At 41.5% G+C, this 21,572-nt stretch overlaps 1 protein-coding gene across 2 annotated transcripts in view; it reads right to left on the reverse strand.

Moving 5' to 3' along the window:
• LTBP1 (latent transforming growth factor beta binding protein 1) overlaps positions 1 to 21,572 on the reverse strand; it is a 534,628-nt gene that overhangs the window by 166,661 nt on the left and 346,395 nt on the right. For both annotated transcript variants that reach the window (XM_077283013.1, XM_077283014.1), the window contains 2 exons: positions 16,747 to 16,849; positions 10,342 to 10,413 (listed from right to left, as the gene is read on the reverse strand). In XM_077283013.1, the coding sequence (XP_077139128.1) occupies positions 10,342 to 10,413; positions 16,747 to 16,849 (175 nt within the window). The remainder of the gene's footprint in view (positions 1 to 10,341; positions 10,414 to 16,746; positions 16,850 to 21,572) is intronic.

Below are 21,572 nucleotides of genomic sequence, written 5' to 3' on the forward strand. Positions count from 1 at the left end.
CCCCATTCCCAACCATAAATGTAATCCAAACCCTAACTTTAGCCCCAACCCTAACTGTAGCCTTAACCCTAACCCTAGCCCTAACCCTAGCCCTAACCCTAGCCCTAACCCTAGCCCTAACCCTAATGGGAAAATGGAAATAAATACATTTTTTTAATTTTTTAATTTTTCGTAACTAAGGGGGTGATGAAGGGGGCTTTGATTTACTATTTATAGGGCGTTTCCTAGCGGATTTTTGATTGGCAGCCGTCACACACTAAAAGACGCTTTTTATTGCAAAAAATGTTTTTTTGCGTTACCACATTTTGAGACCTATAATTTTTCCATATTTTGGTCCACAGAGTCATGTGAGGTCTTGTTTTTTGCGGGACAAGTTGACGTTTTTTACTGGTAACATTTTCGGGCACGTGACTTTTTTGATCGCTTTTTATTCCGATTTTTGTGAGGCAGAATGACCAAAAACCAGCTATTCATGAATTTCTTTTTGGGGGGCGTTTATACCGTTCCGCGTTTGGTAAAATGGATAAAGCAGTTTTATTCTTCGGGTCAGTACGATTACAGCGATACCTCATTTATATCTTTTTTTATGTTTTGGCGCTTTTATACGATAAAAACTAATTTAGAGAAAAAATAATTATTTTTGCATCGCATTATTCTGAGGACTATAACTTTTTTATTTTTTCGCTGATGATGCTGTATGGCGGCTCGTTTTTTGCGGGACAAGATGACGTTTTCAGCGGTACCATAGTTATTTACTTCCGTCTTTTTGTTCACATGTTATTCCACTTTTTCTTCGGCGGTATGATAATAAAGCGTTGTTTTTTGCCTCGTTTTTTCTTTTACGGTGTTCACTGAAGGGTTAACTAGTGGGACAGTTTTATAGGTTGGGTCGTTACGGACGCGGTGATACTAAATATGTGTACTTTTATTGCTTTTTTATTTAGCTAAAGGAATGTATTTATTGGAACAATATTTTTTTTTATTATTATTTATTTAGGAATTTTTTTATTTTATTTTTTTAACATATGTGAATTTTTTTTTTTTTACACTTTTACTTTGCCCTAGGGGGGACATCACAGTAAAGTGACAGATCGCCGATCCGACACTGCTGTGCACTGTGTCAGATTGGCGATCTGACGTGCACAGCCCCAGGCTTCCCGGCGCCTGCTTCGAGCAGGCGCTTTGAAGCCACCTCCCTGCAGGACCCGGATGCAGCCCCGTGGCCATTTTGGATCCGGGGCCTGCAAGGAGGAGACGCTCGGTACAAGGTGAGCACATCGCCTTGTACCGATCGTCTCAGGGAAGCCCACAGGAAGCCCCCTCCCTGCGCGATGCTTCCCCATACCGCCGGAACACCGCGATCATGTTTGATCGTGGTGTGCCGGGGGTTAGTGTGCCGGGGGCGGTCCGTGACCGCTCCTGGCACATAGTGCCAGATGTCAGCTGCGATAGTACGTCCAGCGCGATCAGCCGCGCTCACGGGGGGAGCGCGGCTGATCACGCTGGACGTACTATTCCGTCCTTGGGAAGTAGGGCCCACCCCACATGGACGGAATAGTACGTCCAATGGCAGAAAGGGGTTAATACTGTTGATATAGAACATCCTTTGTATTCATAACGTCAGTGATATTTCGGTGTGATTATTCTCTTGGTGTCCTTTTGACAGTATTTTTGTTCTTTTATATTTGTTGTTATTAATGTATTTTTAAACAAAAGTTACTTTGTATCTGAATATGGGATCTCTTCTTATTTCCATAAATACATTGTAAGGTGGAAGTGGTGCGATATACCTTTAACAGACTGCAATATGCAGAATAAAGGCGTCAAATGCTGATATATATATATATATATATATATATATATATATATATTACTGTATATGCATTGGATAATTACACTGCCAATCTGGATGTCATACCTTTTTCGATATTATCTACCCACTAGTTTGAACAAGAAAAGTGAAAGAGAATGGAAAAAAAGAGAGCTAAAGTATCTAATCTGTTTGGAAAGTAGACCATTGGTTCCAAAAACAATACCAACTGGTCTACCATTGCGAAGAGACAAACTTTCCATATATACTCATGTATAAGCTTTTCAACACATTTTTTTGTGGTGAAATCACTCCCATCTGCTTATACACGGGTCACTGTACCAAAAAGATGGCGGGAGAGGGGGAGCGGCGGAGCAGCGGGTCACAGAGGCAGGAGCCGGTGGCAGCGGCTAAAGCCTGTGCCCGCTGCTAAAGAGAAATGAATATTCACTGCGTTGGAAGTGAATATTCATTCCTCTTATATCGCGCACAGTTACAACCGCCGGCTTATCCTACTTACCTTCCCTGCACGACCTCGCTGCATCTCGTTCCGGTGACAGCAGCTCTTCTGGCTATGCGATCTGTCCCCACTCATTAAGGTTAAGAATATTCACCTCTCTCCACTCTCATAGGCTTGGAGTGAATATTCATTACCTTAATGAGCCTGGACACGTAATCGCTCGGCCGGAAGAGCTGCTGGCATGAAACGAGATGCAGTGAGGGCGCGCAGGGAAGGTAAGTAGGATGTGTTTTTTTTATAGGAACCATGCATACAAGGACAGGGATGGGGAGCCATGCATACAAGGACAGGGATGGGGAGCCATGCATGCAAGAACGGGGATAAGGAGCCATGCATATAAGGACGGGGATAAAGAGCCATGCCTACAGAGACGGGGAGCCATGCATACAAGGATAGGGATGGGGAGCCATGCATACAAGGAAAGGGATGGGGAGCCATGCATACCAGGATAGGGACTGGGGAGCCATGCAGACAAGGATAGGGATGGGGAGCCATGCATATAAGAACAGGGATGGGGTGCCATGCATACAAGGACAGGAATGGAGAGCCATGCATACAAGGAGAGAGATGGGGAGCCATGCATACCAGGATAGGGATGAGGGGACAATGCATACCCGGCTTATACTCGAGTCAATAAGTTTTCCCAGTTTTTCGTGGCAAAATTAGGTGCCTCAGCTTATACTCGGGTTGACTTATACACGAGTATATACGGTAATCCCTGCCCCAAGATGGAGACTTGTAAGTGGTTGGTCACCGCAGTTCTGTTGCAAAATTAAATAAAGTACACTTCTGTGAAGCAGTTAAAATGCTCACACTACTACAGGCACAAAAAATATTCTTTGTAGGAAAATGATATCAAATACTCTGGACTGTCAGAGAAGAGTATAGAATGGGTCAAATGTATTGGCCAAAATTAAACAAAGCATTAGCAAAAATGAATAATAAATTAGGTTTATTTAATTTTTAAAAGGGGTTTGTCACTTTTTAAGAATATTTGTTAAAAGCCTCTCTCAAACAATAATCTGTACAACTCTTCATATTTGTTAGAATGTCTCCAACTGTCCAACTATGGGAAATGTGAGCATTGTAGAGCCACGACCACCCTATACATGGAAAGCAAGATGGCAGCATTCACGAGTTAACCAAGTGACTGCCGTCTCTGGACACATCTTGTTCTCTGCAGGTATTGAACAGTAACCGAAGACGTAGATACGAACAGCAGAATCTTCTGAATCTGCACCAGTTCTGATTTCACAGAGAAGGATGCATCCAGGAATGGCCGAGATGACTCTGAAGCTTTCTAGTTAATTAATGTAGATCCCAAATGACAAACACCCTCCATAAACTTGACATACCCTAGTAGACCACTGTCTTCCAAAACAGGATAAATAGGACAGGACATAAGACGCTCTAACTTAAAATAGGGTTTTAGACAGAATGTCTTCATTTCTAAGACAAGGCTGTGGATCTTAGCTCATGGATGCATTCTTTTTCAACTCAATTCTCAAAAATCCAGTTCAAAGTGATGTGATTCATTTATAATGGTAAACTTTGATGACACCTCTGATCAAAGAAAATTACAAAATCTCTAACACATATGTGGCCAGTTTTCCTGTTTTTTCCTTTACTTTAACTATCTGCATCAATAATACGAAAGGGAAATGGAAAAAATGTATCACATTACAGAGCCACATCAGCTCATTTTTTTTGTACCTGCTTTGAAAAATCTTAAATTGATGAAAATAAATCACATTACAAAATGACAAGATGAATATTAAATTATTATGAGTAGTGCAAAGCTTTTAAAGATATATAAGTACGGAGATGAACGTTTGCCATCAAATATGACTCTTCATTTTTACTGCTGGTAATTACCATAACCTGCTAATCAGTCATACAAAATCTTGACTATACGGATGCACAGAGGATGACACTTGTAGTAGGGTGTAGGCTAAGACTGGCTCACGGGAGAACAGGTGAATCCCCGGTGGGCCACTGTGCAGTAGTTGGCAATATACACTTCATTCACTATGGACATTATTAATTTAACAAACTACTTAGGTTATGATTACCGTATATAGAAGCATAGGTGATTTTTTGAGCAATCTTAATGTAATATTTGCATACAGCTAAACAGTGAACTTTCAGAGTCAATTTTAATGGCGACCCTTGGCACCCCAGTATAACGCTAACTTATAGGGACAGTTTGGAGAAATATACTTACTGTATATCTAGATATTCACAGTTTGTTCAGTTGATAACACAAATTTCCATATACAAACCTCTTCACAAATAATAACTAAAAAAGTCCTGAATATGTCCACAAATGTGAATTAATTTTGTAATATATACTGCAAGAAGGCACATCCTGCATAATACTTGTGATAGCACAATATCCACTTCCAATAAACCATAATTTACTCATCTACAGTTATTACCAGCAGTGTTAATGAATAAAATATTAGCACAACATGCATGTAATAGCATGAAGTCATGAGTGTCTAATGAATAACTACTGTCAGGATTTACAGGAGCCAGAACACACTGAGAAAACATGTTAAAACAGAACACCGCCGTATCATTAAAAGTTCATAAAATGAGCACTGTGGGGAGCAGCTTTCTATTAAAAGATATTAGAAGCATTTATCAAAAGGCTACATAGATTTCCATATGTGGCCATAAAGGTTTATTTCTCCTGTAGGAAAGAAAAGGTTTTTTTTTTAACTTATGGAAGAAATAAGAGAATGAAATCAGAGACAAACTTCCAGAAAACAGATAAGCATATTGTATAGCTGGATGAAAGAGAAAAAGAAAAAAAACCAAAACACAAATTGTTAATGCAATTAGTTTCTGAAATAGGGAATTATCTTCTCATCAATATTAGATGAACGGGGGTCTGAGAATGCTATCCATTGTTTGTGCAAGCACCGCATCTCTTCAATGTAGCACACTCAGATGGCACTATAAATCAGACCAAGATCAGAATGCGTGGACTGGCCGGTGGCTCTCCCGACCCGAGAATGACAGCTGTATCAAAATATATGAATCTGTCACCCTTGGGTTGGGAGAGCCACCGGCCAGTCCATGGATTTCGGTCTGATCTAGGTACGAATTATACGGCCATCTGACTGTGCCCTTAACCTGAACTGGTTTTACTTAGATATCTGCTTATTTTCCTTTTATCTTGATTTTTCTTATTTTGGGTTGACACGTTGGGGTCTTTGGAGCCAATTGCTAGTTTGTTGTAGAGTTCTGGTTCAAAGTTACAATTTTTCAACGACAATAGGTTATCTCAGAACAAATTTAGATTTTAACTTGATAGACAGCTGTAATACAAGTACTTCTGTCCTCCTGCACTGACCCTTAAAAACATACATGTGTGAAGCAGTGACAGGTATTATATGCGAGGGTCGCTATGCATCCCCAGGAAGCGCATAGAGGTGTATTAAGGCCATTGGAGTGCATTGCAGTCACAGATATAGCTGTGGTTGCAATGCAGGACAAAAGCAAGCTTGGTCTTGGACAAACTATTTGCCCAAGGCAGATTTAAGAAAACCCGACATGGGCTTTTATTTTTAAAGCGAACTGCAGTATGGTAGTGAGGCGGTTGGCTCTTTCCAGGCCGGGTCTTACAAGAGGCCCACAGATTCCATTTAAAAACCCTGCAGCAAAGGGTTGGGTGTGGTAGTCTTGGTTTGAAAACTGCAGAGCAGGTGGCTCTGCAAGGCTCAGCCTGTGTGAAGTAACACGGAGCCAAGCGAAGCCAAAAGGCCTGGCACCCATCAGTGTGACACGGTGGTGCAGTCACCCACGGCAACCAGTCTCATATACGGACTCTTTTGATTCCCGGCTGCGATCCGGAGGATACTATTTGTTTTCCATTTGTGAGTTACGTTGGACATTAAAGACACTTTGTTTTGAACTTTCCTGTGGTCACTGCCTGTCTGTCACACTGCACCAACTCCACTGTACTACAATGGGTATGGGAATCTAAGGCTACTTTCACACTAGTGTCGTGCACTGCACATCGCTATGCGTTGTTTGGTTGAAAAAATGCATCCTGCAAAAGTGCTTGCAGGATGCGTTTTTTCACCATTGATTTGCATTAGCGTCGCATTGCGACGCTTTGCCACATGTCACAACCGTCGTGCGATGGTTGCGCCGTGTTGTGGCGGACCGTCGGCTGCAAAAAACGTTACATGTAACATTTTTTGCTGCCGACGGACCACCATTTCCGACCGCGCATGTGCGGCCGGAACTCCGCCCCCACCTCCCCGCACCTCACAATGGGGCGGCGGATGCGCTGGAAAAATGCATCCGCTGCCTCCGTTGTGCGGCGCTTTCACTGCTTGCGTCGGTACGTCGGCCCGACGCACTGCGAGGGGCCGAGTACGACGCTAATGTGAAAGTAGCCTAAAACAAAGACAATCTCTAGGAAAATACACATTGAATTTTTCACTGTCACTTCTTACTTACAGTTACTTACTACAGTTTACTGTATTTTTGGAGATTTGTGATGTAATATAAGATCTGGTCAGTAAAGGGCGAGGGTGAGAAGCGTTTTCAGTGGTTGGAGGGCGGTTGGGAACAGTCGAAGGAGAATCTGAGAGAAGTGAAGCTGCAGATCCTTGTAGAAGTCTGGATAGGGAGGAGCGACTCTGGATCTGCTGTTGGTGACTCTGGGATGCCTTATTTAGCTTGACATGAGCTGACTTGGTGGGGACAACCAAGTACACAGCTTCTTGAGCTAGGCCCCATCTCTAAGGACATAGGGAAGCTCTGCGTTAGAGAGATTGGCATTCCCTAAGAGCTTTAAGATGGCGATTCTATTGCGAAGGACATAGGGAAGCTAGGCGTTGGAGAGATCGCCATTCCCTAAGAGCTTCAAGATTGCGTTTCTGATTATTCAAGACTCAGCCCAGCAAGGACCATTGTACTTCAGTTTCAGGGAATACCGCTACCATCTTACATTTGAATATATATACGCATATATAAATAGCCTTATTAAGGTCCATTAGGTAGGAGAAAATGCCTTTTCTGTAAAAGACAGTTCAAAAAGTAGGCGATTACTGTAAGTACTGATATAACACTATTGTTTTATTGATTTATGCATAGAAAGGGTTAATAGTTTTATAATTTGCTCACATATAACTGTTAATTCTGATTAAGTGTAACTGCGGGTACTCTTAGTCGGTGTTATTGAGAGTAACTACTGTCATCGTATTTGTTACTCATACACTGTTTCCATACCATAATTTCCTTTGTTTTATAAACTGGTTAGTAAATATTCATATTATTTTATCTAATATTTGTGCATGTCTGCTGATTGCTGCAGTAATTTATTAATTGCATTAGTATTATAATATATGGGTAAAACGTAATTTTCGGTCCATGTACAGTCTATTAAAAAAACGTCCATACGAAGAAGAGAAAATAGGTGTACTCACCGTTCCTTAACCCCTTCGCGACATACTTGTACTGCGGAGGTCGCATCTCTTCCTTTGATGTGGGCTCCGGTGGTGAGCCCACATCAAAGCCGGGACATGTCAGCTGTTTTGTACAGCTGACATGTGCCCGCAATAGCAGCGGGTGGAATCGCGATCCACCCGCCGCTATTAACTAGTTAAATGCCGCTGTCAAACGCTGGCAGCGGCATTTAACGAGAGCTCCCGGCCGCACGGCCGGAATTACGCGCACCGCTGACCCCCGTCACGTGATCGGGGGTCATCGGTGCGTTGGCATAACAACCAGAGGTCACCTGAAGACCTCTATGGTTGTTGATGCCAAATTGCTGTGAGCGCCAGCCTGCGGTCGGCGCTCATAGCAATGCTGTAATTGAGCTACATAGGGGAGATCTTAGCATCGCTTTTATGTAGCAGAGCCGATTAGGCTATGATAGCTTCTAGCCTCCCATGGAGGCTATTGAATCATGGCAAAAGTAAAAAAAAAGTTTAAAAAAATATAAAAAAATAAATAAATAAAAGTTTAATGCTGTGTGCACACGTTCAGGATTTTTCGCGTTTTTTCGCTATAAAAATGCGATAAAAAACGCTTAAAAAATGCATACATATACATCCTATCATTTATAATGCATTCCGCAATTTTTGTGCATACATTGCGTTTTTTTTTTAAAAACGCAGCATGTTCATTAATTTTGTGGATTTTTCGCATTTTTGCAGCTATTTAGTTGCATTGTGAAAGCTCCGGAAAAAAACACAAAAAAAAAAATGGTAAAAACCATGCGGATTTCTTGCAGAAAAAGTCCGGTTTTGTTCAGGAAAATTCTGCAGAAAATCCTGACGTGTGCACATAGCAAGCATCACCCCCCTTTCGCCCCATTCAAAATAAAACAATAAAAAAAAAATCAAACCTACACGTATTTGTTATCGCTGCGTTCAGAATTGCCCGATCTGATCGCTAAACGGCGTAGCGATAAAAAAAATCATAACGCCAGAATTACGTTTTTTTAGTAGCCGTGACACTGCATTAAAATGCAAAAACGGGAGATCAAAATATCTGCACCGAAATGGTATCATTAAAAACGTCAGCTCGGCACGCAAAAAATAAGCCCTCACCCAACCCCAGATCACGTAAAATGGAGACGCTACAGGTATCGGAAAATTGCACAATTTTATTTTTTTTTATAGGCAAAGTTTGAAAAAATTTTTCATTACTTAGATAAAAAAGAACCTAGACATGTTTGGTGCCTTTAAACTCGTAATGACCTGGAGAATCATAATGGCAGGTCAGTTTTAGCATTTGTTGAACCTAGCAAAAAAGCCAAACAAAAAACAAGTCTGGATTGCAATTTGACTGCACTTGGAATTTTTTTCCCATTTTGTAGTACACGACATGGTAAAACCAATGGTGTCGTTCAAAACTACATCTCGACCCGCAAAACAAACAAGCCCTCACAGGGCCATATTGACGGAAAAAATAAAAAAGTTATGGGAAGGAGGGGAGTGAAAAATGAAAACGCAAAAAAGAAAAAGGGCAGGGTCTCTAAGGGGTTAAAATCCAGTCTTTATTGACAAATGTTAAAACAGCTTCAGTGGGGGAAGTCAGAACAAGTGGAATGAACGGACGAGCGGGAAACACGTTTTTCTTCTTTGTATAGACTATTTACATGTTTTTTTCATTGGGTTGGCACCCAAAGAGTTCTAGTATATGTGCCTGCAGTGAGGTGGTTCCCGAGGTTGGACTTTCAGGCTCTGGTGCAATAGCGGTGCGGAGTCTTTTCCTATTGCGTTGACCATTCAAAAAAACGGACATGTAAAGCACATTGGCCAATGTAAGTGAATAAGCATGTTCCTATGCATGAATTCATACATGGACCAATTGTCTGTGTGAAAAAAATTGCAGCATGGGCTAATCTCATCAATACCTATATAATTCAATGGCGGTGCAAAAAAACAACAAATTGATGATTTTAAAGGGTACCTGTCATGTCAAAAAATGCTATTACCTGGAGATAGGAGCTTAATCTGCAGTTAATAGCGTTCAAAAGTTGTCAAGATGTCAGACTGAGAGCCCCAGTGTCGGGAGGAAATGAACTTTATTCCTCCTGGCAGCCTCTGGCTTTCAGTCATAGAGGCGCGGCTTCAGTCACCGCTCAGTACATAGTGAGAGGTAGCTAGAACCACCCCGGCACGGACCACCAGCTCAGCAGTGCATCAGGGTAGAGGGTTTTTTAGGGATGAAAATAAGACAATTTTCATCCAGAAAAAAAAAAAAGATTTTCACCCCTACTGTCATTTCTGTGCCATCCATGTGGATTCGGTGTATCTATATTTTACGGCTTGTGACATCCATGTGCAAACCATTTTTATACATCCATTTTTAGATTGTGTATTATCAAAAAACAGTTTCCTACGTTAATATTGGAAATACTTGCAACAGATAATTGCAGGTAGGTAAAGTGAAGAGCAATAACAAAGAATGAATTCCATACAACCCTCTCGGGTCTCTGATTGCACTGCTATCCTATAATGGGATAGTCTTCATCACAAACCTTGGCAGAAGGTAGCATTCATTCGCTTGTATCCTTGAGGACACTCCATATATTGGGAATGTGAAGACTGAGCTGTAAAGGAAGAATATCACCATTAATAAGAAGACCTCCAATAAATTACTTTATTATACTGATAATGTGCAGGAATATCAGTTAAAATTAATTTTGTAAAAAAAAATTAATGACAATTTCTAACAGCCTTACTCTTAACTAATTGGACATTTCATTTGAATCATGTCTTCAGATTCTAAAAAGTACACGTTTAGCCATTGACAATTCTTCAAATGCAATGTTATACTGCAGGGAAGTATTGTGTATGGAGACTCGTTACCACCAGATATTCACAGTGGCAGACTTTAAAGGGGTTGCACGCTCCAAATCGATAAGTATGCAGTCCCTCTAGTCGGCCACGCCCTCAAGACGGGGGTGTGGCCTTGCACCATACACGTGTACGGAGCGAGGTCACACCCACTGGGTGGGTTCTGGACGGCAGTATGAATAATGTATACATACTCTCCTGCTCCGGCTCAGAAACCAGCAAATCCCTGCAGCGCACAGTGCATGTGCTTGGGAGATTCATGAGTCTGCAGTCACACAGAGTGACTGCAGACTTATCAACTTGGAACGGATGACCCCTTTAATGCTTCTCTTGCTGCACTGCCTGGGACTACAATTCTCAGCAACCTTAGCTCCTCTACATCCTGGCAGAGGTGTTGTAGTAGAGGAAGAGCATAATTGACTAGGACCGTGATATTAGAGTGCACTAACGATGCCTGTGAGCTCGTCAACATGCATGGCAACTGGACCGCATCAATGAACTGTGGTGATTGCACTGCTGCGGCCATCTCAGATTATCTGTTACCTGCCCTTAATTACAGGTTAGAACTCCCAGAAAGATTCAGGTTGAGGAAATGTGCCATATTAAGGTAAGAACAACCGGACATCATGATAACGGGTGTGGCTTAAAGGGTTGTTACACTGAAAAGATATTAAAGGTTTCATATCCGAGTCATAATAATAAACCATTTACTGTGCAACAGATGGAAAGGATTCCAGACCTCGGCTACAGATTTTAAATAATGCACACTGAGTCGCTTTTCCATTTAAAGTCCTTGCAGCTGCTCGGCCATAGAAATCCATGCCATGAAGCTGTAGGTGAACAGTTTTTGTGCTGATGTTGATGCCAAAAAGAGCTTTGTTGTACTGCCACAATTTAGTCAGCAGATCCCTTTACCATCAGCTTAGTAATGGAGGATCCGGTTTATTATCACACTGACATTTTCATACCTTGTTTCTGGGGACATACTCATTCTGTAATAATGTTCTAAATAAAGGTCCACACTGTGCCTGTTTCTAAGCAGTTTGGTACAATGGAGCCAGTCAACGGGCTCCATGCCTGCGGCTCTACCATGTATATGAAGCCTTACATTGAAGGGAATCTCTCATCAGATTTTTGCTTTCTCATCTGAGAGCAGCATAATTTAGAAAAAGAGACCCTGATTCTAGAAAATGTACCACATTGTTTACTGGGTGCAGCAGTTGCAACAAAATCAGAGTTCTTAGATATACCAAGCAGCAGAGCTCAGGAAGCTGACCCCGCCCACACCACAGCTTTCCGTGTACATTGTCTATTGACAGTCAGCTGCTTATCACAGGAGAGGGTGTGGTCAGCCAGAGGCAGCTAGTCCCAGCCATAATAATGTCCTAGTGAAAAGTAAGTAAGTATTATAGCCCCTAATTCGTGCTGTGCTCAAATTACATAGCAAACACCTGCTGACAGGTTCCCTTTAAGGCTGGGAGATATTTCTACTTCATGACTTGTGTACATAAAGAACTATAATGGCCATAATTAGAGTCAATTGTCTTTTATCTGACCTCATCTTGGCTACAGTCCTTTGTTTTTTTGCATAATTACAGGAAACCTCTTTCTTCTTTTAGTGACAGCAATCCTTACCAGTTTTCTTGGAATATCGGTTAGTAAAATACGGAGGAGTGCAAAATCATTTTCTCTGCGTTGCTGATAAAAATGAGTGTTCGGCTGATTCCTTTTTGCCCGGATGAATAGAAAGGCTCATTACCTGCACAGTCGGGCAGGATTGTACTGTAACTTTCATTTCTTATTATTAATTAGCCTTTCTAGATCTTCCAGTAAATGTTGAGACGTTCAGGATCAGTTTGCCATGTCCTGATGCCGAACCCACTGATTCTACAAGACATGTACCCTGTGGAGACTTGTACTGCTGGCAGATTAGAGCTAAGCACTGACTGTGTCCTGACTGGAAACTTACAAAATGGGAACCTGCAGAGAATGTGAAAAAATAACAAATGGAGGGCCGGGATGCATCATTGTATTACTTTCTCCAATCTGCTGGAGACGGAGTCGTGAAGGTGCGTCCCAGACACACACGATGGACGTGATTCACTGCGAGTGGGGAAAGTTACACTTTAATGTCAAATTGTTAATCCTGAATATGATTCATTTCTCCTGCCCTGAGTGAGAACAGTCACGATGAGTCAGGTCCTCGGGGTTCCTACAGTACGAAGTGAATCAGCGTTCATCAGTCCACATCACCTCCTCTCACTACTTTCCTACAGTGTCAGGAAACATTCACACGTGTGTGTGTTACCATCCCACAGAAATGGCCTTATCCTAGTTGCTTTCGTTTTTTCTCATCCTTTTTTTTGCAGCTGTAGGTAGACTGTCTGAACTTGATATAGCTATTGACTCAGATAGAACTCTGAAGTACAAAGTATCCCTACTATGTTTCATCTGTTTTACATGGATAGCTACAGCATGAGAAGGGGCTGAGATACTGATTTCAGGGATGTGCTTTATCAGCGTTTTATCAGCAGGAGATTATCACTCCCGGACTAACTGATCACATGCCCCCTAGTCAAACTCCGCCCCCAGCACTGATTAGCAGCTCACTGTCAATATACAATGTACACAGAAATCTACGGTGTGGGCGGGGTTAGCTTTCTGAGCTCTGCTACATGCTACATCTAAAATTTCTGCTCGTATCGAACCCAGTAAATTAAATGACACATCGCTGGAATCAAAGTCTTTTTTCTTACATTATGCTACTCTCAGATGAGGTAGCAAAATCCTGCTGATTCCCTTTAAAACATATGCGAATAAGACATTCTCTGAGTCTCTTGGACTGGAGACATGAATCCATGTGTGCACGGATCAGTGAAACTCTATGGGTCAGGCTGCTGTTCGACAAAAGAAACAAACACTAGGACGTGTCACACAGATATGTGAATGTAGCCTAAGAATGGTAATCATGTGCCACGCTGAGGAATATGTGGCCTATGAAGGTGAATAATTATAGGAATCACACATACTGGCTCAATGGTTGCAGAAGGGTTAATATGGTGATTTTCATTGTGGGGTACGTAGTCCTTCCGCCAGGCACTGCCTGCCCCTCTGCATTACAGGAACTCAGCCTGTGAGGGAGCTATGTCTGAGGTTTCTAGTAGGGACTATTACAATTGTAACTTGATAAGATTTGTGTCACAATAAAGGCTGTAAATCAGGATCAGCATCAAGGTTTGCATGAAGGTTATTTCTTTTAGATTTACATTTTCAATAAAGGAAACTATTTAGAATAATTTAATGTTTCTTTTTGAGCCTTGACTTGAAAAAAAGGCCACACAATTTATGTAAAACATACAAAACAGTTGCCGGATGAATGTAAGGTTCACCTCGATAGATTTAAAGTAGCAGAGGCAGGAACATATGGCTTCCAGATTCTTCTACCTTCACAGGTCATTGACAAGTTTCTCCCATGTATGTAGGGAGAGTCTTGTCAATCAGCTGGAGAAGCCGGCCAGGGACAGCACTGGACTGGTCTCATCTCCTCCTATAGTCCCCGGCTGGCTTCTAAACCAAAGGGGACAATTCATTAAGACTCATGCTCTATATTTATTTATTCATTTTACTCACTTATATAGCACTATCTTATTCCACGGCGCTTTACATACTTTATTATCACTGTCACCATTAGGGCTCGCAATCTACATTCCCTATCAGTATGTCTTTGGAGTGTGGGAGGAAACCGGAGAACTCGGAGGAAACCCTCACAAACACGTAGAGAACATACAAAACTCCTTGCAGATGTTGTCCTTGGTGGGATTTCAACCCAGAACTCCAGTGCTGCAGTGCTAACCACTGAGTCACCGTGCTCCCCCAGTCCTAATAAGGCACGTTGTGGAGTAGGATGTGCCAAATTCATTACACAGCACACACCTCTCAGTGGTGTGCTGCCATGTGGGTCTCCACAGAAATGCTACTCTAGTCAGAGACTGGGGTAAAACTTCTGATGTAAGTTACTCCCTAACTTTTGATGAATTAACCAAGTGGGCACCACCACGGCCCTTCCCTGCTGGCCGGGACTGGCATAAAAATGCCAAAAGTCGCAGGATTTTTGGCAATTTCGCCTAGTGCAACAATTTTGCGACTTTCAAAGTGTTTTACACCAAGTTTCTCAAATAAATACTGGTATGAATCAGGTTGCTATGTTTTCTCTTAAACACTGTAACGCTCCACAGTAAAATACAGTGCCTTGCGAAAGTATTCGGCTCCCTGGAACTTTTCAACCTTTTCCCACATATCATGCTTCAAACATAAAGATACCAAATGCAATTTTTTTGTGAAGAATCAACAACAAGTGGAACACAATTGTGAAGTTGAACGAAATTTATTGGTTATTTTAAATTTTTGTGGAAATTCAAAAACTGAAAAGTGGGGCGTGCAATATTATTCGGCCCCTTTACTTTCAGTGCAGCAAACTCACTCCAGAAGTTCATTGTGGATCTCTGAATTATCCAATGTTGTCCTAAATGCCTAATGATGATAAATATAATCCACCTGTGTGTAATCAAGTCTCCGTATAAATGCACCTGCTCTGTGATAGTCTCAGGGTTCTGTTTGAAGCTCAGAGAGCATCATGAAGACCAAGGAACACAACAGGCAGGTCCGTGATACTGTTGTGGAGAAGTTTGAAGCCGGATTTGGATACAAAATGATTTCCAAAACTCTAAACATCCCAAGGAGCACTGTGCAAGCGCTCATATTGAAATGGACGGAGTATCATACCACTGCAAATCTACCAAGACCCGGCTGTCTCTCTAAACATTCATCTCAAACAAGGAGAAGACTGATCAGAGATGCAGCCAAGAGGCCCATGATCCCTCTGGAAGAACCACAGAGATCTACAGCTGAGGTGGGACAGTCAGTCCATAGGACAACAATCAGTCGTACACTGCACAAATCTGGCCTTTACGGAAGAGTGGCAAGAAGAAAGCCATTTCTCAAAGATATCCATAAAAAGTGTTGTTTAAAGTTTGCAACAAGCCACCTGGGAGACACACCAAACATGTAGAAGAACGTGCTCTGGTCAGATGAAACCAAAATCGAACTTTTTGGCAACAATGCCAAACGATATGTTTGGTGTAAAGGCAACACAGCTCATCACCCTGAACACACCATCCCCACTGTCAAACATGGTGGTGGCAGCATCATGGTTTGGGCCTGCTTTTCTTCAGCAGGGACAGGGAAGATGGTTAAAATTGATGGGAAGATGGATGGAGGCAAATACAGGACCATTCTTGAAGAAAACCTGTTGGAGTCTGCAAAAGACCTGAGACTGGGACGGAGATTTGTCTTCCAACAAGACAATTATCCCAAACATAAAGTAAAATCTACAATGGAATGGTTTACAAATAAACGTTTCCAGGTGTTAGAATGGCCAAGTCAAAGTCCAGACCTCAATCCAAATTGAGAATCTGTGGAAAGAGCTGAAAAATGCTGTTCACAAACGATCTCCATCAAACCTGACTGAGCTCGAGCTGTTTGCCAATAGGCAAGAATTTCAGTCTCTCGATGTACAAAACTGATAGAGACATACCCAAGCGACTTGCAGCTGTAATCACAGCAAAAGGTGGCGCAACAAAGTATTAAGTTAAAGGGGCAAAATAATATTGCACGCCCCACTTTTCAGTTTTTGAATTTCCACAAAAAGTTAAAATAAGCAATACATTTCGTTCACCTTCACAATTGTGTTCCACTTCTTGTTGATTCTTTACCAATAATTTACATTTGGTATCTTTATGTTTGAAGTATGATATGTGGGAAAAGGTTGAAAAGTTCCAGGGAACTTCGCAAGACACTGTATAAATGGCTGCAATTGTGTAGTTAAGCTGATTCATGCAGCCTTTCGTTCAGTCAGCTTGAATCTACTGACAGAAGGCACATAATGTAAAAGACAGGGCTACTCAATGATTATCAGATTTTGATAACATTTTGGGTCACCAGATAAAGCTTTTAGGGTCAATGTGCGTCCCATCTTGATGTAGCTTTAATATTTATAAAGCGAGGCAAACATTCTGTATTATACTTACTTGCTTTCTTTGGGCATTTCATGCATTTGCCTACGCCCCAGGAGGTGCCCACTGTTCCACAGCAATCTTCTTGCTTTGAAAGTCCTGGAAGTGGCTTTCCACACTACAAAATAATATTACAAGTGATAAGTTCACCAGTATTTATCAATGCACACAGGATATTTGTCCTAACAGAATATGCTAGAGTTCTAACCTATAAGTTCTATTATAATCATTTTGTACAGTGTGAATTCTGGTAATTGGTAAAAAGACTGAGGGGGCCACGCCAGATTCATTATTTCATTAGCGCCCTTTTTGTCTAGTTTTTTTTGTTTTTCACCAGTTTTTCATTTGCGCCTAATTCTCCTTTTAATTTGTGACTTTTTTAACCCTGCTGTTCTGTTTAGATTTCACATACACTTGTACTGTTCCCGGTCATTTTTGACCGTCCTTATAAAATAATAATTTTTAGCTAATCTAAGTGGTTTTTTTAAACAGTTTTTGCACTATTATATTGCTTGTGAAGATGGTTGTTCAAATACCAGAAAAAAAAATAAATACAAAGCTTGTTTTATATTTTTTTTATATCCAAAAGGGAACATGGTATTTTTTCGATTTTTGTAAAAATTGATTATTTTTGCAGATAAAAAAAAAATCTTGATCTAAATGTTAACTATAAGTAATAATATCAAACATTATGTAGATATACTTTTTTCAAAGGCAAAAAAAAAAAAAAAAGAAGCTTTTTTCTCTATAAAATGGCAAAAAACTTTGTTTTTTATACACTTATACTGTTCCCGGTCATTTTTGACCGGACCTAACAAAGTTGTGATTTGTACCTAATTCAAGTGTTATTTGATTACCTGTTGCATTGTTTTACTGTATGTGAACATGGTTTTCAATAATCAGATGAAAAATTAAATCAAAAACTTTTATTTTTTGAATCAAATAAATTAACATTTATGTACAGTGTAATACTGTACAACCAGCAAACACATGGAAAATCAGAAAATCATGATTTACAATATGAAATGTTGACAACTGAATGGAACTAGATCTATATGAACAGCAGGGTAAATAAAAACCAGTGAAATAAATTGCGCATAGCTATACTGGAAGCGAATCCGTCGGCTGTATCGCAAATTGAAAATGTTGGTATGTGTAAATCTGTTCTGACCAAAAGTAGTCAGATACATTGATAAATAGTAGTAGATGCAATATATAGTTCAAAATGAGGTGATAGCACCTTTATTTTTGTCAAAAATTGTCTGGAGAGCTGAATAAAGGCCTATCGGTCATTTTTGACCGAACAGTACAAGTGTAAAAAAAATTGTACCAAATAAAGTAAACACAAATTAAAAAAAAAAAAAATTCCCACAGAGAGTACCCCCCTAATGACGAAAAGTCAGGGAGCCTCAAGTCTCAGAATCACACGCTGAATTTTTATAACATTATAGAATTTCAAAAACGGTCATTTTTGACCTAACAGAACAGCAGGGTTAAAGTCTATTTTACACTTCTCAACAGTGAAACTACAACACCAAGAAGGAAAAGTCATGGATTTATGAAAATCACTTGATTGATTGTCATGTTAATGGTATGGAAATTATGGAAAAAAAATGGAAACAAAATTTTCAAAACATCTCGATTTATTCAATATTAAGTGTGAGTGCCAGGAACAGAAGTAGATGCACTTACATGCCTTGGCATGATATCAATGAGCTTATTAATTGTTGTTTGAGGAATATTCTTCCATATTAAATGCACTTGGACACGCAAATCATCAAGATCTGGTGCTGGCAGCTACTTTGCAATTACCAATCATTGATGTTCTCAATGTGCAGGTCATGGTAGCTTGTTTATTCACAGTAGCACAAGCAACATGCGGCTGACATTTTTATGTTAACAAATGTCTCCCGGGACACTTTGGAGAAATTGCTGTACCACTGTTTCTACCATCAAATCAATGTAACGTTGAGATGCTAATATACCTGGAATGAAGACTAGAGCGGTCTGGCTATCATACACTAAAGCACCCCACACAATAATCCCGGGAGTAGGAAAAGTGTGATATTCCCTCGTTATGCCCTCGTTATAGTTTTGCCCTTATGGTCTCCTCAGATTTGAAGAATGACATGTAGTGATCCATTCTTTACTTTAAGTGAACTTACAAACAGATATCAAAGGCATCAAAAAGTGTCTATACAAACCTTCAGAAAGTACACTACCATTCCAAATTTCAGGGTCGCCCAGACAATTTTGTGTTTTCCATGATAACTCATACTTTTATTAATTATTTATTTAGATGTCTCAACAACAGAAAAGCATGAATCTGTTTCTGTTATACAATTACTCTTGGTCATTCATGATGCAAAAGAAAAAATACATCAAAAGTAATTGAACATAAGAACAAAAGTAGTTTGAATGATCATTGTACATTTCGTCAGTTAGCCCCTATTTGATATTGTGCTAAGTAGACAATTTACAAAACATTTTAATTTAAAAATTATGTTTAAACCCCTGAAAAAACACTAAAAAAAATCAAAAACTTGCTATGTACTGCCTGTTGTCAAGTATAATCCACTAGTCCAAACAGAGATAGTGAGGTGGCACTCACCCTTTGTTTTTTATTGCAAATCATCTGTTACATTGTTGAAGGCATTAGCCAGGGGGGGGATAACAGAGTTTTACAGCCGACAACTGTCTCGGATCTGCTGGCGTTTCTCTGGCCAGCGATGCATCAGCAGATTCAAAACTGCATTATTCCCCTCCTTACTAATGCTTTGCACAATGAAATGGATGATTTTCCATAAGGGTATGTGCACACGTTGTGGATTTTGCTGCGGATCCGCAGCACATTGGCCGCTGCGTATTCGCAGCAGTTTTCCATGCGGTTTACAGTACCATATAAACCTATGGAAAACCAAATCCACAGTGCACATGCTGCGGAAAATATCGCGCGGAAATGCTGCGGTTTATTTTTCGCAGCATGTCAATTCTTTGTGCGGATTCCGCAGCGGTAAACCGCGGTTAATCCGCAGGTGAAACGCAGTGCATTTTACCAGTGGATTTTTCAAAAATGGTGCGGAAAAATCCGAACATGAATCCGCAATGTGGGCACATAGCCTAAAGAACAAGTTATATTAGTGGTGAGTGCCACTTCACTTTCTCCGTTTGGAATTATTATTATTAATTTGCTTATTTAAACCATCATATTCCGCAATACTTTACAGACATCATCGCTGTCCCCTTAGGGGCTCACAATGTAAATTCCAATTCAGTACGTCAGAAACTAAAGTACCATAAGGAAAACCGCATTGAATGAACTGTAATTTTTTCAGAAATGTATCACCTATGTAACTGGTTTAGAAGGACCCGTGTAGAGTCCTGTAAATGAGCACAACAGTTAATGCTTTAGAAGTAGTGATATATCAAGTATTATCCATCTCTACCAACAGACATCCTGGTCGGATTATAACAAGTAGGGGAAGGCTTCACCTCTGATTCTGCTTCCCTGTTCATGAAACTACATGCAGACATAAGAGAGAGGCAACCTTTCAGTTCAATAACAGGTGCAATGTATACTGGAAAATAAGGGAAAGCAATTTCCAGCACCTATAGTGCAGATAGAAAGCTGATTTATAAAATCCCACCACTTAAAAAAAGGGGACAGCAAATTATTTAGCAAGAGAGTGGGGACATTTCTTAGGCACTTTATTTGTACTTAAAGCGTTTAACTTATGATAGATAATGGCAGAAAAACAATGCCCTCTTCCAGGTTTTGTATAAGGTTAGGTATGTTTTAAGCATGGAGTACTAAATAAGTATTGCTGATAAAATAAACTACATTGCACTAAGGTCTGCTCTTTTCAATAAAGGAGGAAAATGAAGCCTGATTTTTTTTCCAACAGTGTAAACAGTATAGGGCACCATGGACATAAAACGTCCTGACATGACATTAGGGAAAAAAAGGTTTGGCTCATTCCATTCATGGAATACTGGCTGCCATACAAGCATAAACCTCACTATTTCTGTATTGCTCCTTTTAGTAATCTAATATATAATTGCCTAGAATACTACTTCCTGCAATTTGTGCCAACTTCCGTGGCTTTGTCCGGAGCTAATGTCCGGAGCTAATGTCCAGAGCTAATGTCCGGAGCTAATGTCCGGAGCTAATGTCCGGAGATAAGTGACGTCACCAGTGTCCTACACCCAGGCAGAGCACAGGGGCCCCAGGCAGCATATGGGGCCCCAGGCAGAGCACAGTGGCCCCAGGCAGAGCACAGGGGCCCCAGGCAGCATATGGGGCCCCAGGCAGAGCACAGTGGTCCCAGGCAGAGCACAGGGGCCCCAGGCAGCCTATGGGGCCCCAGGCAGCATATGGGGCCCCAGGCAGAGCACAGTGGCCCCAGGCAGAGCACAGGGGCCCCAGGCAGCATATGGGGCCCCAGGCAGCATATGGGGCCCCAGGCAGAGCACAGTGGCCCCAGGCAGAGCACAGGGGCCCCAGGCAGAACATGGGGCCCCAGGCAGAGCACAGGGGCCCCAGGCCCCAGGCAGAGCACAGTGGTCCCAGGTAGAGCACAGGGGCCCCAGGCAGCCTATGGGGCCCCAGGCAGAGCACAGGGGCCCCAGGCAGCATATGGGGCCCCAGGCAGAGCACAGGGGCCCCAGGCAGCATATGGGGCCCCAGGCAGAGCACAGTGGCCCCAGGCAGAGCACAGGGGCCCCAGGCAGAACATGGGGCCCCAGGCAGAGCACAGGGGCCCCAGGCAGAGCACAGGGGCCCCAGGCAGCATATGGGGCCCCAGGCAGAGCACAGGGGCCCCAGGCAGCATATGGGGCCC

The sequence above is a fragment of the Ranitomeya variabilis genome, chromosome 2 (genome assembly GCF_051348905.1).
Source record: "Ranitomeya variabilis isolate aRanVar5 chromosome 2, aRanVar5.hap1, whole genome shotgun sequence".
Taxonomy (NCBI): domain Eukaryota; kingdom Metazoa; phylum Chordata; class Amphibia; order Anura; family Dendrobatidae; genus Ranitomeya; species Ranitomeya variabilis.